Source organism: Gorilla gorilla, chromosome 15 (assembly GCF_029281585.2).
Source record: "Gorilla gorilla gorilla isolate KB3781 chromosome 15, NHGRI_mGorGor1-v2.1_pri, whole genome shotgun sequence".
In the NCBI taxonomy this organism is placed as follows: Eukaryota; Metazoa; Chordata; class Mammalia; order Primates; family Hominidae; genus Gorilla; species Gorilla gorilla.
Window position 1 is genome coordinate 111,034,675 of NC_073239.2, and position 16,355 is coordinate 111,051,029.

At 48.6% G+C, this 16,355-nt stretch overlaps 1 protein-coding gene across 6 annotated transcripts; it reads left to right on the forward strand.

Annotated features, from left to right (window-relative positions):
* Positions 1-7,636: 7,636 nt before the first annotated feature.
* On the forward strand, positions 7,637-13,683 carry LOC101144541 (interferon alpha-inducible protein 27, mitochondrial). Of its 6 annotated transcripts, none has more exons than XM_019010167.3 (5): positions 7,637-7,764; positions 8,630-8,744; positions 11,841-11,870; positions 12,769-12,930; positions 13,430-13,683. In XM_019010167.3, the coding sequence occupies exons 2-5, from the start codon at positions 8,654-8,656 to the stop codon at positions 13,513-13,515; spliced, it is 369 nt and encodes a 122-aa protein (XP_018865712.2). In that variant the 5' UTR covers positions 7,637-7,764; positions 8,630-8,653; the 3' UTR covers positions 13,516-13,683. The 6 variants fall into 6 exon arrangements, with proteins under 6 accessions (XP_018865712.2, XP_055217343.1, XP_055217344.1 ...); XM_004055619.4 differs by having other exon boundaries at positions 7,674-7,764; positions 8,596-8,744; XM_055361368.2 differs by lacking the exon at positions 11,841-11,870.
* Positions 13,684-16,355: the final 2,672 nt, after the last annotated feature.

Sequence of the window (16,355 nt, forward strand, 5' to 3'; positions counted from 1 at the left end):
TCAGGGTGTGACTGATTACTCTAGAAGTTTACTCTACTGATTACTCTAGAAGTTTAGCAACACTACATTTGCCTGGCCTATTGGGCCTTCTCCATACAGGTTGAGAAGTTTCATTCCTCCAGGGAGCTCTGTCCCTCTCAGCACAGAGCCCAGGCTCCTCAGGCCCCAGGTGGACTGAGCAGAGCCTGTGAGGATGGGCAAGGGGCTGGGGCTCCTGAGAAGTAGGCCAATGCAGAATACCCATTTCCAGAGACCTCCTGTGTGCCTGGCCCCAGATCAGGTGCCAGCTGTCCTATGCACACTGACCTGGCATCTGCCACATGGCACCTGCCTGGCCTTGAGGATAAGTAAACCACACTTGACTTCTGCAAGGCCTGTTTAGATGTGGCCTCTGACCTCAACGTTAGTCCCACTCTGGGCTGTTTGACCTTCACACTTATTTTTCCTTTACAGCTGCACTCCTGCAGGGCTCTCCCTGGGATGCTGGCTGAGCTGACTCCCACAGCTCCCAAAGGGGCCCCAAGGCTCCATCCCACAGGATTGCCCTGGCTACAGAGGATCACAGAGGTCCATCTCTGCCCAGGGTGCACAATGTTGGGGAAGCCAGCCCTTAACCAATGATGTGAAGGGACTTGGGGTAAATTACAGAAACGACCATATTCTCCGCCCTTTCAGCATGGCTGTACAGCTCCTCCCATCAAGAGGTAGGAATTTCTTTCCCCTCCCTTTGAATCTCCTCTGGCCTGGGGAGTTGCTCTGGCCTGGCCAATAGAACACAGTGGAAGTGATGGCGTGCTAATCTTGAGCCTAGTCCCTAAGAAACCTTGCAGCCTTCTGCTGTACCTCCCGGACCCCATCACTGCCATGAGAACAAGCCAGGCTGGGCAAGCACACAAAGTCCATTCATTCCAGACAAGACCCCAGACATGGCAGCGAGCCCAGCCAAGTTCTGCAAAGCTGACCTGCAGCTGACTGCAGATGGATGAGGGGCCCAGCTGAGACCAGAAGAACCACTTGCCTAGATTGCTGACCCACAGAATCATGAGCTACATAACTTTTTTAAGCCACTAAATTGTGTGGTCACTTTTTATCCAGCCCTGGGTAACTGACAACATAAGACAATGTGTAAAATCACTGAAGAGGATCAGGCTATATGGCTCGTAGGACAGAAAAGGAAGCGATAGATTCTAATTGCAGCAACCTGGGAAGACTTCCCTGGAGTAAGTGCTGTTTTACTTAAGGATTATGGAGTTGTAAGTACTAGAAACTTGATCGCAACTTGCTCAGAGTTCAAAGGACTTCATTGCTTTACTAAATGGAAAGCTCCAAAGGTAAAGTATGCTTCGGACAGGGTTTGATTCAGCAACACAGCACGGATGCCAAAGACCTGTCTTTTCTATTCTTTGTTTCTGAGGCATCAGCTTCATCCTGTGGCTGCCAGCTCTCGTGGTTACAAGACAGCTGTTAGCAAGCTCTGGAAGCTACCTTCTTTATTCATGTCTCCCAGAAAGAACATTTTTTCATGTACTTTCTCCTGAAAAGCAAAGAAACATCTTTCCCAAATACCTCTAGTAAATGTTCATGCTACTATCTTAAATGGGGTCATTTACTCATTCCTAAAACCCTTTATTAGGCCCAAAGGATGGGTGGGATGTGATGACTGGTTTGAGTCCACCTGGACTCACCTTTAGAAAGTGCGAGGAGAGCCCATGCCTCTGATACACTCATAGGTCAAGGCAGGGGCTCCTATACCTGAAAGAGGAGGTTTCTGTTTCAAAGAAGAGAGGGGGGTAAGAGACAGTGAGTGCCCAAACACAGCGTCCTGTACAGACAGCATGGGCGTTGTTCTCAGGGAAGACTGCGCCTCAAAGATCCTTGGGGGAAACCAAAGTGGGCTCCCAGCCAGGTTCGCTGCTTCTGTCTCTGTCTCGTTATCCTCACCGCTCCAGCCATTAAGGAAGAGCACACCGGACCCGAAGGCAAGTGGGCAGTAGGTTACTGTCTTTTTGTTTTTAACTTTACAGTATGGGATTATATTATTTTCTAATGAAAACCAACATTTTATTGCATTTAAATTACTTAAGAAATCTTGAAGTAGCTTCTACTCTTAAAAATCTAAATTTGTACAGGTAAGGCTAAAGCCCCTTTGGCTCTGATAAGCATCCTTGCCCCTCATTACAGCCCCTACTCCCACCCTCAGAAGTAAAGCATTGCTGCAATTTCATGCGTTCCTTTCCAAGGACCCCCCTTTTATAGCGTGATAAAAATTCATAAAATTTACCATCTTGACCATTTTTTAAGTACAGTTCAGCAATGTTAGGTATATATTCACGTTGTTGTGAAACATCTCCAGAATTTTTTCATCTTGCAAAACTGAAACTCTCTTCCCATTAAACAGCTCCGCTCTGCCCCTCCCCCTGCCCCTGGTAACCACCATTCTACTTTCTGTCTTTGTGAATTTGACTACTCTAGGTACCACTTAATGGTAGAATTATATAGTATTTGTCATGTGTGTGTGTATATGTGTGTAGAGATGGGCTTTTTTCTCCATGTTGCCCAAACTGATCTCAAATTCCTGGGCTTAGCTGATCCACCCACCTTGGCCTCCCAGAGTGCTGGGATTACAGGTGTGAGCTGCCGTGCCTGGCCAAAATTATATAGTATTTGCCTTTTTGTGACTGGCTTATTTCACTTAGTATAATGTCCTCATCCATGATGCAGCATGTGACAGAATCTCCTTCCTCGATAAGGCTGAATGACATTCCACTGGAGGTACAGATCACATTTGGTTGATCCGTTCACCCATCAGTGGACACTTGGGCTGCTTCCACCTCTCGGCTATTGTGCATAGTGCTGCTATGTACGTGGGTATGCAAATATCTCTTTAAGATCCGGTGTCTTAGGCCGTTTGCACTGCTGTAACAAAATACCATAGACTAGGTAGCTTAAAAAACAGAAATTTATTTCCCACAGTTCTAGAAGCTGGGAAGTCCAAGATTAAGAGGTGTCAGCCCCCTTGGTGTCTGGTCAGGGTGCCTTTCCTGGTTTGTAAATAGTGCTTTCTGTGTCCTCACATGGTAGTGGGATAAGGCAGCTCTCTGGGGGGCCTCTTTTATAAAGGCACTAATCCCATTCATTAGGGCTCTGCTCTCCTGATTTAGTCATCTCCCAAAAAGTTCCATCTCCCAATACCATCACCTTTGGGGTTATGATTTTAACGAATTTGGCAGGGCCGTGGCATTCAGACCATAGCACCCTGCTTTCAATTCTTTGGGATATATACCCAGAGGTGGGGTTTCCGGATCATATAGTAGTTCTTTTAATTTTTTAAGGAACTTCCATACTGTTTTCCATAGCAACTACTCCATCTTACGATCCCACCAACAGTGTGCAATGGTTCCAATTATATAAGGGCCAGCACTTTTTATTTTCTGTTTTTTTGATAGCAGCCATCCTAATGGTTGTGAGGTAGTATCTCATTGTGGCTTTGATCTGCATTTCCCTAATGATTGGCGATCTTAAACATCTTTTCATGTGCTTTTTGGCCATTTGTATATCATATTAGTTCATTTTGCACTGCTATAAAGGCATACCTGAGACTGGAGACTGAGTACTTTATAAAGAAAAGAGGTGTATTTGGCTCATGGTTCTGCAGGGAGCATGGCACTGGTATCTGCTCGGCTTCTGGCGAGGCCTCAAGAAACTTGTACTCACAATGGAAGGCAAGAGGAACTGACATCACACGGTGCAAGAGCAAGAGGAAGGCAGGAGGTGCCAGGGTCTTTTCTGCAGTCAGATCTTGCAGGAACTAATAGAGTGAGAGCTAACTCATTATCGTGAGGACAGTGCCAAGCACCCCCATGACCCAAACACCCCCGACTAGGCCTCATCTCCAACATTGGAGGTTACATTTTAGCACAAGATTTGGAGGGGGCAAATATTTAAACTATAGCATATATCATCTTTGGTGAAATGTCCATTTAAGTCTTTTGCCCATTTTATTTATATATTATATATTATTATTATTACCATTATTATTATTATTATTATTATTATTTCAGATGGAGTTTCACTCTTCTTGCCCAGGCTGGAGTGCAATGGCACAATCTCGGTTCACTTCAACCTCTGCCTCCCGGGTTCAAGCAATTCTCCTGCTTCAGCCTCCCAAGTAGCTGGGATTACAGGCACACACCACCAAGCCTTGCTAATCTTTTGTAGTTTTAATAGAGACAGGGTTTCACCATGTCGGTCAGGCTGGTCTTGAACTCCTGACCTCAGGTGATCTGCCTGCCTCGGCTTCCCAAAGCAGTGGGAATACAGGCGTGAGCCACCACTCCCACTTTTGCTCATTTTAAAATTGGGTTATTCAATTTTTTGTTGTTGAGTTGTAGCATTTTTTGGTATACTTTGAATGTTTACTCTTCATTGCCAAGTTTGATGTCATGAATAATTTCCCCTATGTTTTCTTCCAGGAGTTTCATAGTTTTGTGGCTCACATTTGGGCAATTAGTTCTCCATGCCCTTTTAAAGTTATTTCTGTGGATAGATGATAGAAGAGATATATAGGTATCTCCATAGAAAATATTTGTATGTAGTTCTGTTATATGCATTTTTATTGCTATGGTTTTGTTTAACCTAATACATACTGTTCTGATGCGGGCTTTTTTTTACATTTTATAAGTCTTTTTCATTATTTTTAATTGCTGCTTAGTATTCTACGGTAATGATCCACCACATTTTATTTTGTCTTTTCCCTTTTAAAGGTACTTGTGTCGCTGGTTGTTAAAGGAACATTTCCTACTTTGGAGGAATTTCTTTTTTTTAATTATACTTTTAAGTTCTAGGGTACATGTTCACAATGTGCAGGTTTGTTACATAGGTATACATGTGCTACGTTGGTTTGCTGCACCCATCAACTCGTCATTTACATTAGGTATTTCTCCTAATGCTCTCCCTCACCCAGCCCCCTTCCCCCAACAGGCCAAGCATGTGATGTTCCCCTCCCTGTGTCCATGTGTTCTCATTGTTCAACTCCCACTTATGAGTAAGAACATGTGGTGTTTGATTTTCTGTACTTGTGATATTTTGCTGAGAATGATGGTTTCCAGCTTCATCTATGTCCCTCCAAAGGACATGAACTCATCTTTTTTTATGGCTGCATAGTATTCCATGGTATATACGTGCCACATTTTCTTTATCCAGTCTATTATTGATGGACATTTGGGTTGGTTCCAAGTCTTTGCTATTGTGAATAGTGCCGCAATAAACATACGTGTGCATGTGTCTTTATAGTAGCCATTCTAACAGGCGTGAGATGGTATCTCATTGTGGTCTTGATTTGCATTACTATTTACTATTGAAATTGTGTAGAACTGCTGGACAAAAACTGTGTCCATATGCTGGCCGTGTATTTTTCCATCCAGAAGTGATTTGAGCCTCAGCATTAGGGTGACCCCAACCCAGCCTTTGGTTAGGACATGGAGCCTGAAGATGTCACATACATACATTCATACATTCATTGTGCTAATTTGCAAAGTCTCTGGTACTGATGTAGTAGCTGCACGGGGGCGTGTGGATTTCTGAATATACTGCCTCCCCGGGGGCCCTTCCCAGAGAGAAAGCCAGAGTGGACACCTGCTGGACCCCTGAATAGGAGTATAGATCGCCATCAGTGTGGCTTAAACTAGTTGAACCAACATATTGATGTCACACTTGTGTCAACATAAAAAAAAAAGAGAGAGAGAGGGAGACAAATCTTTAAGTAAAATAGTTTTACTTGGGAATAATACAAAAGAAGTAGGATTGCAATCCCACAACATAAATATGGACCAGGGTGGCCTTTTTGTTTTGGAGAACAAAGGAAAAAGCTGGGGATTTTTTAGAGAAAGAGGCTGTTATGCAAGTTATTCTGAAGGAAAGTTCAATGCAATTTGTTTTATGAAAGTTATGCAAGTTGTTTTGAAATAAAGTTTAATGGCTGTGATCCCACAGCCGAAAGCTCACACCTGTAATCCCAGCAATTTGGGAGGCTGAGGCAGGAGGATCACCTGATATCAGGAGTTTGAGACCAGCCTGGCCAACATGGTGAAACCCCATCTCTACTAAAAATACAAAAAATTAGCCGGGCATGGTGGCAGTTGCCTTTAATCCCAGCTACTTGGGAGGCTGAGGCAGGAGAATCACTTGAATCACTCCACCGGGAGGTGGAGGTTGCAGTGAGCCGAGATTGTGCCATTGCCCTCCAGCCTGGGCAACAAGAGCAAAACTCCATAAAAAAAAAGAAAAGAAAGGGAGGGGAGGGGAGGGGAAGGAAGGGAAGGGCAGGGAAGGGCAGGGAAGGGCAGAGAAGGGCAGGGAAGGGCAAGGGCAAGGGCAAGGGAAAGGAAAGGAAAGGAAAGGAAGAAAAAAAGTTTATTGGTGGTGGCAGCATCTTACAAGACCTGGCGAGTTTTGACTGGCAAGTGTCAGTAGTTGCTAGGTAGGACTGGGAATCTTGGAGTTATGGTCAGGTTCCTGCAGTTTTGGATTGGGTTTGTGAGACACTGTGCCAGGCAAGTGTTTTTGCATAACTGGCTCACTCTCCCTGTGCTTCTAGCTGTCCTTGTGTGGCCCATGTGATAAGCTGCAGTTTGGAAACATTTCTTGTGATAGTTCATGTTAGCAGGCAAACGGGAGAGCCTCATCTTGCGTGAGAGCCCTCCCTTTATAGCCTTGCTGGCTCTGCCTGCTGAGGTTTTACCCAAGTGACTCCATTTTGAATCTTACAACTCGCACACTACTCATGTGGAAGATTTAAATGTACATTCCAGGACCTGGTGCTTTCTCTTCCACCTGTTCTCAGAGCAGCTGCAGAGTGAGCCTGACTGTGTCATTTCTCAGCTTCATCTCCCTTTCCCCAAAAAGGTATAGATGATAATCCCCTGCAATGGCCTCAGGACACAAGATCAAGTCCTTGCAGTGCTTTTGTGGCCTCACAGGGCCTGGATCCCTGTTAAACTCTGAGTTCACCTCCTGCCTCTCTCCCCTGCCCACCTGCTGAGGCCACACTGGCCCCCTTGCTGCTCCTGCCACACGGGCTCTGCCACTGCTGTGGCCTCCACCTGGAATGACTGCCCCCCATAATTCTGCCTGGGTCGCTGCTTCACCTCCTTTTGCTTTAGCGCTTCATCAAATAACATTCTATACATTTAGTTATTTATTATGTTTAATTTGCCCCCATTGCTGGTAAACTCTGTGAGGATGGATATTTTGGTCTATTTTGTTTACAGTCCCGTCCCAGTGCCTAGTCAGTATCTAGCACAGTGGGCCTTCAGTTGAGACTTTTTTTGAAAAACGGAACATCTGCCTATCGCAAGGACTAATATTATTCTGAAAATCACCTTCTTCATTAGAAAGTAATATTTATCATTTTATTATAGAACTTGGATCTTACTTCTTGTGACTTCATTCTGCGTAGAGCACACTCCCATCCTTGAATTAAATGACAAACCATTTTATATTAACTGACAATGACTGATGCCATGGGCAAATCCTATTTCTGTAAATAACTGAATTTTCCTCTGGACTGCGCATGAGGGGAGAAAGATGTCTGCAGTTTCGGTTTCCTGGAAAATGAAACCTATCTCATTTGTTGCCTGTGTCAAGGGGCAGTGCTTCAGTCGGGGTGGAGCTGCTTAAAAGGCCTGGGATCACACCCTTTGGGAACACATCCAAGCTTAAGACGGTGGGGTCAGCTTCACATTCTCAGGAACTCTCCTTCTCCGGGTAAGACTGGGAGGGTGGGCAGGAGCTACCCTTCCCGTGGCCCCGGACCTTGGGTGGGCTGTGGGCTCAGGGAGCGGAGGGGAGGCCTTGAGCATCCACTCTCTGCCCGGTGTTTTTGTTCTCATCAGGGAGCCTCGGATGGGAAGGGACTCGAGCCCCACCTGTCCCTGGACTCTGGAATTTAAGGACAATTAGCTTTGTCCTTGCCCAGGTTTTCCTCAGGCCTTGAGGGCGGCTTGGGGTAAAGTGGGCAACGGGAAGAGATAAGTGTTAGGAGGAACCAAGTCGAAGCCATTGCAAGTCCATGCCTGGGCGGGGTGTTGCTTCCCTATGGAAAGCTTCTGACCTGGAGCAAATCACTGAGCCAGATCGCGCTCCCTCATCTGTAACATGCAGAGGAGGAGGGTCCCATCTTTTTCACGTTAGTGAGGAGATTACATAAGAGCAGGCACCTCGCCTGCTGTATATGCCTTAAAAATGCGATTGGTTCTGATTTCTTAATTTTGGTGCTTTTTCAATTGCTCCTTGGAGAGATAAGGGAGTCCCGGAAGTGTCTAAGACATTGGCGCTGGGACTTTCAGGAGAAAGAAAGCAGCCCCCCTGGGGAAATAAAGTCCCTCAGGGCCCTGACCTAACACAGGTCCTTTGGTAGCCCCAACTCCCCAACATCCCTCCCTCCCTCCCTCACCCCAGGATCCTTTCAAGGCCTGCTGCCCCACAAGCTCAGAGCAGCCTCCCTAGCACCCTGGAGCCCGTCACATTTTTCAGGACAGTGGGAAGCAAGTCAGGTTGTGTGCCCATCCCGTCCTCAGAGCTCCATCCCTTCGGCAGGTCTGGCTGAAGTTGAGGATCTCTTACTCTCTAGGCCACGGAATTAACCCGAGCAGGCATGGAGGCCTCTGCTCTCACCTCATCAGCAGTGACCAGTGTGGCCAAAGTGGTCAGGGTGGCCTCTGGCTCTGCCGTAGTTTTGCCCCTGGGTGAGTGTTCCTGGGAGGGGCTGGTGCTGGGGGCGAGGAGGCGGCTGGGGAGGGCGGGGGTCCTGTCCAGGAACCCGTGGGAGAGAAAATGGGGGGACACCTGCAGCCTTGCTGCCCTGTCCTGTCTTCTCACAGCAGGCGTCCACCCTAACTTTCCATCTGGGAGGGGGCCCGGGGCAGGCAGACTCTGGCCACATGCCCAGCCCTGGGTATCCCACAGGTCCCCTCCCCTCTGGGCCCGGGCCTCCTCCTGCCTAGCCGGAAAGGGTCTATGTACCACTGAGTCCCACTGTCTTCAGCTCTCCCTTCCCCCAGATTCACCATCAGAATTCATCTCCTTTAGGAGTTTACCTTGTCAATAGGGCCCCGTGTCCTATGGGATCTCACATCCAGAGTATCGATTTTAACAAAATTCTTCAGCTCACTTTTTTCATTAGTTTCTGGGAGATCTCGTTCTGGTTTTATTTATTCTCATTTTTCTTCCTTTTCACCCTCGATTCCCCTCCCTCAAAGTCAACCTTTCTAATATATTTAATGTGTGTCTGTTTTTCATATGCATTTTTGCAGAATGGGTATTGTGTTTTGTTTGTGGGCATTTTAACTGACATGCAGGATGGTGTGCTGTAGATCCCATTCTATTGCTTTTTTCCACACTGAGAACCATATTCTTGGGATCCATCAGTGTCATTCGATGAGCATCTAATCCTGGCTTCTACCTGCTGACAAGTGCTCCTCTGTGTGTATCCCCTGCCCTTTACCTTTCTGTCTCCATGGGTGGACATCCAGGGGTTCCCCCAACTCCGCCAGCACAAATGGCACAGGCTTGAACGGGGGCACAGGGCCCCTGACTCCTACCCTGACTTCTGACCCCTGCCCCAACCTCTAACCTCTGTTTGAGCCTGCACTCACCCTTTGCTGACCCTGTCATCCTCAGCTGCCCTGAGCCCCAACATCTCTCTCCTCAGACCCTTGCTGGGGGCACTGGAGGCTAGCTCCTTCATGCTGGGGTCCCTCACTGGCACCCTGTTTTGCAACTTGGAGGTAACTGGCCCTTGGCAACACACACCACTCTTTGGGCTCCCAACTCAGTACAGAGAAGTGTGATGAGCAAGTGAGGGCCTGGGCCACGCCCAGCAGTCCTTTCTGTTTGTCAGAAATGCAGATGACTTCTCAGTTTAAGATCAAGCAATTCATAAAATTAAAATAATCACAGCTCAACTTAAGCAAGCGCTTTTATGTTCTAGTCACTTACCCTAGCACTTGAGATTTGTCAATTTAATTGTCATAACAACCCCAGAGGAAGATAAGAAGATAATATCGTCCCTTATTTACCAACTGGGACAATTTACTGTTGTCTAAGTGCTCTGGGCAGGACAGAAGGGTGTGGGTGTGCTGCTTCCAGGCTTGGAACAGGAGGTAGAACAATGAACAATGATAGAAAGTATTAATAGGCCAGGCACGGTGGCTCACACCTGCAATCCCGGCACTTTGGGAGGCCAAGAAGGGCGGATCACTCGAGGTCAGGAGTTTGAGACCAGCTTGGCCAACATGGTAAAACCCTGTCTCTACCAAAAATACAAATATTAGCTAGGCATGGTGGTGCATGCCTGTAATCCCAGCTACTTGGGAAGCTGAGTCAGAAGAATCACTTGAATCCAGGAGGCAGAGGTTGCAGTGAGCCGAGATTGTGCCACTGCACTCCAGGCTGGGTGACAGAGCAAGATTCTGTCTCAAAAAATAAAAAAGAAAGAAAGAAAGAAAGAAATATTAATAGAAGTAGGAAAAGGTTGGAGGGAGGTCTCAGGGTAGGGCAGGTTCTGAATGGCATGAAATAATGGCCAGGCTACTCTGCCCTATGAATGCCCATCAGCTGAGCCTAACAGGCAGGCCTCCAGACATACAGCAGCCAGTTCCTGAGGGCTTTTGTGTGTCAGGGTGCAGGTCTGCTGGGCTGCCAGCCAACTTGACATCACCTCTCTTGCCTGCCAATAAAACTGAACCTTCTAACGAGGTTATCCATTCCTGAGTCCCTGGGCTCATAACCCTTCTAGGTGGCCTTTCTGGTCACTCAGGGGTGGGCCTTCATACCTGCGTCTCTTTACTTCCTCCCACCATCACTCTAAGGCCTCTCTCTGGGAGCTGGCTGAGCTCACTCCTGCACATTTGGCTATCTTTAGAACTCCTGGTCCCAAATTGCAGTTCTGGCCCCTCTGGCTGCTGGGGAACATAACCTCTGCCTGCTCCCCAGGGGCTCACCATGTGGGGGAGCAAACCATGTATATCCAGTGCTGTGAGTGGCTCTAGTCATGGAGGAGCAAGGATGAGTTCTGCCTGGAAGAATCTGGGAAGGCTTCCTGGAGGAGGGAACAATGGCATGGACCTTGAAGAGTCAGAAGCTTTCAATTCATTCCATTCAAGCATTGCTCTCATGTGGCATTCAAGCATTCTATAGTGCTTGCCATGACTCAGGCGCACAGTGCAAAAGGAAGCACATCTTTCTCTACCATGAGGACTTATTAGTGTCTGAAGAGCTTTTTCTGGACTATAGGAGAAAGTCATGGTCTCCCTCACTAATAAACACTGACCCTGCTTCAGATGAGCTAACAGCCCTGCTCAGAAAGCATGACACCCATCCTGTTCACTTCTCCCTGCCCCGGTCAAACCACCAAGCCCTAGATTTCATTGCCAAGTATCCTGTATTTACTGGGAATGGACACCACAGTAGCATGCCTTCCTAGCCACATCTATAAGGTTTTGTTCATTTTCATTCTGCTTTTTGTTTGAACTAAACCTGCCTTGGGAGGCAGAAAAGAAAAGATAATGTCTGATTCCCCCGATCAACCAACCAATCAACTAGGTCAGGGCCACGTAAATTCATTCAGGACAAGCACTGGGGTCAAACTCCCCAGTGATCCTCACCCTCCTCCAGAATTTCCACTTCCCGAAATGAAGCAAAGAGCAGTAGACAGGAGTCATCCCTTTTTGTGGCTCCCAACCTGGGGCAGCCCCCTGCCTCCCTTTAGATGGGCAATCGGCTTAGAAAGTGGAGGGGAAGCCAGTGCAGATCTACTCACAGAATGTTATTTTGGTTTCCAGCCAGGATTGCTACAGTTGTGATTGGAGGAGGTGAGTCTGTGGGGAAGGGGCTTAAGTAACCACCTGCCCCTAGGGAGGTGGACTTGGGGAGCAGCTGGCCTTGTCCATGCCAAGGTTTCCCTCACATGGGTGGTCACGGGAGGAGGTGGGATGAGGGGCTAAGTATGAAACAAGGAGCTAGAAATACAGCACTGGAAGCTGGAAGCAGGGGGCTTGGAGACTGGGAGCTGGAGTGTGTGTGGGCAGGGTGTGGCAGCAGCCGGCAGAGGCCATTTCCCCTTTGCAGAACATTCACCATGTGACCCTGAGCATGTCTTTGAACTCCTCTGAGCTCCTGTTTCCTCTCCAGAGAAAAGGCTGTTAATGCCCATTCAGGGTTATGGTCAGGATTGCATAGGGTGAAACAATAGAGATTGAACACAGTAGACATGAAAGAGATGCCAGGGCTCAGCTCCCTTTGGTTTAGTTGCTTCCAGTGTGCTCTGTGGCAACACCATGGAGCCCTAGAGCTGTCTCTTTGAGCCGCTCTGAATGTGCCTCTTACATAATCTCCTGGGCAACATCTGCTCCCCTAATGAGATTTGCTCCCCAGCAAAGATAAGAAACTTGCCAACCACTCCCCTGGTCCAGCATTTGGCCAAGGCAGACACTGAGGCTCCAAGGACAAGTGGCTTTCCCAAGGAAGGTCCTGCTGCCCAGAAGAGCTTGGCCCAGAGCCCTGTGCCCAGTGACCCCACTAGCTTTTCCCTCTATTTTCCCCGCCTGGCTGTGCTCCCCTTGATTTGTGCCTATTGGCCGTGCCCATAGTCTCTCCCAAGCTCAAAGTTCACCTCTTTCTCCAGATCCCCTGAGGTCCCCAAGCCTGACTCAGTGTATCTGGGGGGTCCCTTCTGAGCCCACGCACCGACCCAGCTCCTCTTCCCTGCAGTTGTGGCCATGGCGGCTGTGCCCATGGTGCTCAGTGCCATGGGCTTCACTGCGGCGGGAATCGCCTCATCCTCCATAGCAGCCAAGATGATGTCCATGGCGGCCATTGCCAATGGGGGTGGAGTTGCCTCGGGCAGCCTTGTGGCTACTCTGCAGTCACTGGGTAAGTATCCTGGCGGGGCTTGCTGGGGAGGGCGATGAGGAGGGCAAGAGCCTCCAAGGACCCAGTCCCAATCTCAACCCTATGAACCTCAATCTCCCTGTTCCTCTGTCTCTCTCTACACATTCTCTCAGGGTTTCTCTGAGGGAGATGGAGGAGGGAGGGAAGGAGCCCAAGCCAGGAACAGTGGACTCAGGAAGACTCAGCCCAAAGCAGATTTGCTGGGTTACCTGGGGCGTCTCCTCCCCTCTGGGGTGCAGCCTCCTTCCCTGAAGAGCGAGGCTGCTTCTAGCTCTGGAGTTTACCATGGGAGTTCATGCCTGCAGCAGCCTCTCCCCAAACAAAGACCCCGAGGGTACTGGGAAACAGAGAGGGGAACTGGGTGGGGTCTCTAAGCCTCATTCCCTGCTGAGGGTCACTGGAGTCTCTGACCCCACACCCCTGCCCACAGAGCTTCCCCAGCAGGCATGTTCCACTCTGTTCACCCTCTGCTTCTTCCCAGGAGCAACTGGACTCTCCGGATTGACCAAGTTCATCCTGGGCTCCATTGGGTCTGCCATTGCGGCTGGCATTGCGAAGTTCTACTAGCTCCCTGCCCCTCGCCCTGCAGAGAAGAGAACCATGCCAGGGGAGAAGGCACCCAGCCATCCTGACCCAGCGAGGAGCCAACTATCCCAAATATACCTGGGATGAAATATACCAAATTCTGCACCTCCAGAGGAAAATAAGAAATAAAGATGAATTGTTGCAACTCTTCCCAGAATCTCTTCTTCTCGCTGTTTGTGGGGCAGGCCCAGCATACTTGGGGTGGGGAGGGGGCATGTTAGGCTCAGGAGTATCAGGAAACGCATTCGTATGTTGTTTTGCTCCTTCTTTCCACACCCTCTATGAGCACATGCTGTGGTCCAGGCACTGGGCTGGGCCCCAGGGAACAGAGGGGACACAGCTCGGTCCCCTCGGTCCCCTCAATCCCCACAGCCAGCGACACTCATGGTCTGCTGAAGGGATGGACCCACAGGCAGATGGCCATGGGCACGGACCTCTGATAAGTGCTATGCCAGAGGCCAGCCCATGGCTCTGGGGGCCAGAGGCATGTTGAGGAAGGGGAGTGTGGATTTTATCCTGAGGACTTCGGAGAGTCACTGAAGGGTTTCAACAGGCCAGCGACCATGGACACTACAACCCCGCACACCCTGCCCTGGGGAGGGGTCATGTTAGGCTCAATTCTCTTTCCCAACACTGTCATCAGAAAAACTTGGGATGTGATGAACCGAAATGAATCTAAATTTGAAGACAAGCTGTCCCCTCCCCTGCTACAACTCCATATATAACCCTGGGCAGGTCACCTCCTCTCTGAACCTGTTTGCCCCTCTGTAAATGGGGAGTTGAACTAAATGACCTTCAAGATCCCAGCCAGGGTTTGTGTTTGGCTCAGTTCATGTGGCTCAGGTTTGTGTTTGGCCGTAGTGTCTGTGATCACTGCAAACAGAGTGAGTCCCTGTCTCAAAAAGTAAAAAAAAAAAAAAGAAAAAGAAATTATCCGGGTGGCTCTGATCCAATTACATGAGCCCTTTGAAAGCAGAGAAGCAAAGAGAAGCAGAACTGTGAGTCTAGTGCTACAGACATTTCAAAAACTTGAACAACTCATCCATGTCTCTTAATTGGGTCAATGAAGCATGGTTTATTGCTTCATTGCAACTTAATTGTTTATTGCAACTTAATTCCAGCCATAGGAATTAAGCTTCTCAAGATATTCTTTCAATACGTGATTCTTTTCCCCCACCTCCCCCTTTCTTTGATGCCTTGGGGAATCTGAAAAAAGCTGTGAAACTTCTCCCCACAAAATGTACACATTCCCCAAATAACACCCTCATTGTCAGGGCTCTCATTAGAACATCAGAAGACCCTCATTGGAATGAAAGGTACAACCCCCCGCATTAACTAGAAATCCAAGCCCTTCCAAAAGGAAAGCACTTGGGTCTGACCTGGGTCTGGGAGGATGGACGAGCCTGCATCCCAGCTGAAGCCCAGTAAATGGTCCTGCAAGGCAGGTCACCCTGGAGCACCCATTATTCTAGGTGTGAGTCCTGACCTCCTCCCTCGTCCCCCTCATGAAGATGAGGCCTCCCGGTTCCCAGAGGACCTGTTTCCATTCTGGCACTGAGCCCCTCACCCCCACCTCGGTTCTGTGGCTCTCACCCCCACCTTGGTTTTGTGGCTCTCACGTGGTTCTTTATCTCTAAACCCTCAGCTTCGACCTTTGTAGCAGGCAGAATTCTAAGAATGGTGCCCAATAACCTCCCTAGAATAATCCCCTCCTCTCTGGGTGTTGGTGGAGCTTCTGAGCATGTTGAGCTATCACTCCCGTGATTTTGTTACATTAACGGCAAAAAGGAGATTATCGGCCGGGCAAGGTGGCTCATGCCTGCAATCTCAGCACTTTGGGAGACCAGAGGGATTCCTTGAACCCAGGGGTTTGGGACCAGCCTGGGCAACATGATGAAACTTCATCTCTACAAAAAAACACAAACATTTAGCCAGGCATGGCGGTGCACACTTGTCCCAACTACTCAGGAGGCAGACGTGGGAGGATCACTTGAGCCCAGGAGGTTGAGGCTGCAGTGAGCCACAATTGTGCCACTGCACTCCAGCCTGGGCAAACAGAATGCAACCCTGTCTTAAAAAAAGAAAAGAAAAGAAAAGAAATTATCCAGGTGACTCTGATCCAATTACATGAACCCTTTGAAAGCAGAGAGTTTTCTCTGCTCACAGAGGAAAAGGAAGTCAGAGATTTGAAGCATGCAGGGGATTTGATGTCTGTCTCTGGCTTTGTGGATAGGGATGCCATGAGCCAGGGAACACAGGTGGCTATTAAGTGCTAAAAGCTGTCTCCAGCTGCCAGCCCACAAGAAAATGGGGACCTTTGTCCTACAATGGCAAATAACTGAATTCTTTCAATAATCTGAAGGAGCTTGGAAGCCAATTCTTACCAGAGCCTCCAGATGAAAGCTCAGACTGGCTGAAACCTTCCATTTCTGCCTTGTGGGGCCATAAGCAGAGAACTCAGAACTTCTGACCTGCAGAACTATAAGATAGTAGTGGGTGTCACTTAAAGCCAACTAAGTTTGTGGTAGTTTGTTACACAGTAGTAGAAAATGTATGCAGCCTGGATACCCTGTCTCCCTTCACTGGGCTGAGGCTTGTTCACCCACGAGCTGGCTGAACTGACTCTGGTAGCCCCAGGATTCCTGACACTCCTGGCCCCAGATGGCCCCTGGGAGACCAGGTTCTACTCCTGTGGGATGCCAGAAGAATCTGCCTGCCCTCAGGCCTGCAGTGTTAGGGAAGCCAGGCACATCCACAGCTAACTGGGCTGTGGCACACAGTGGCTCAGCAGGCTGAACAGGGATGCAGAGAATTCTCATTGC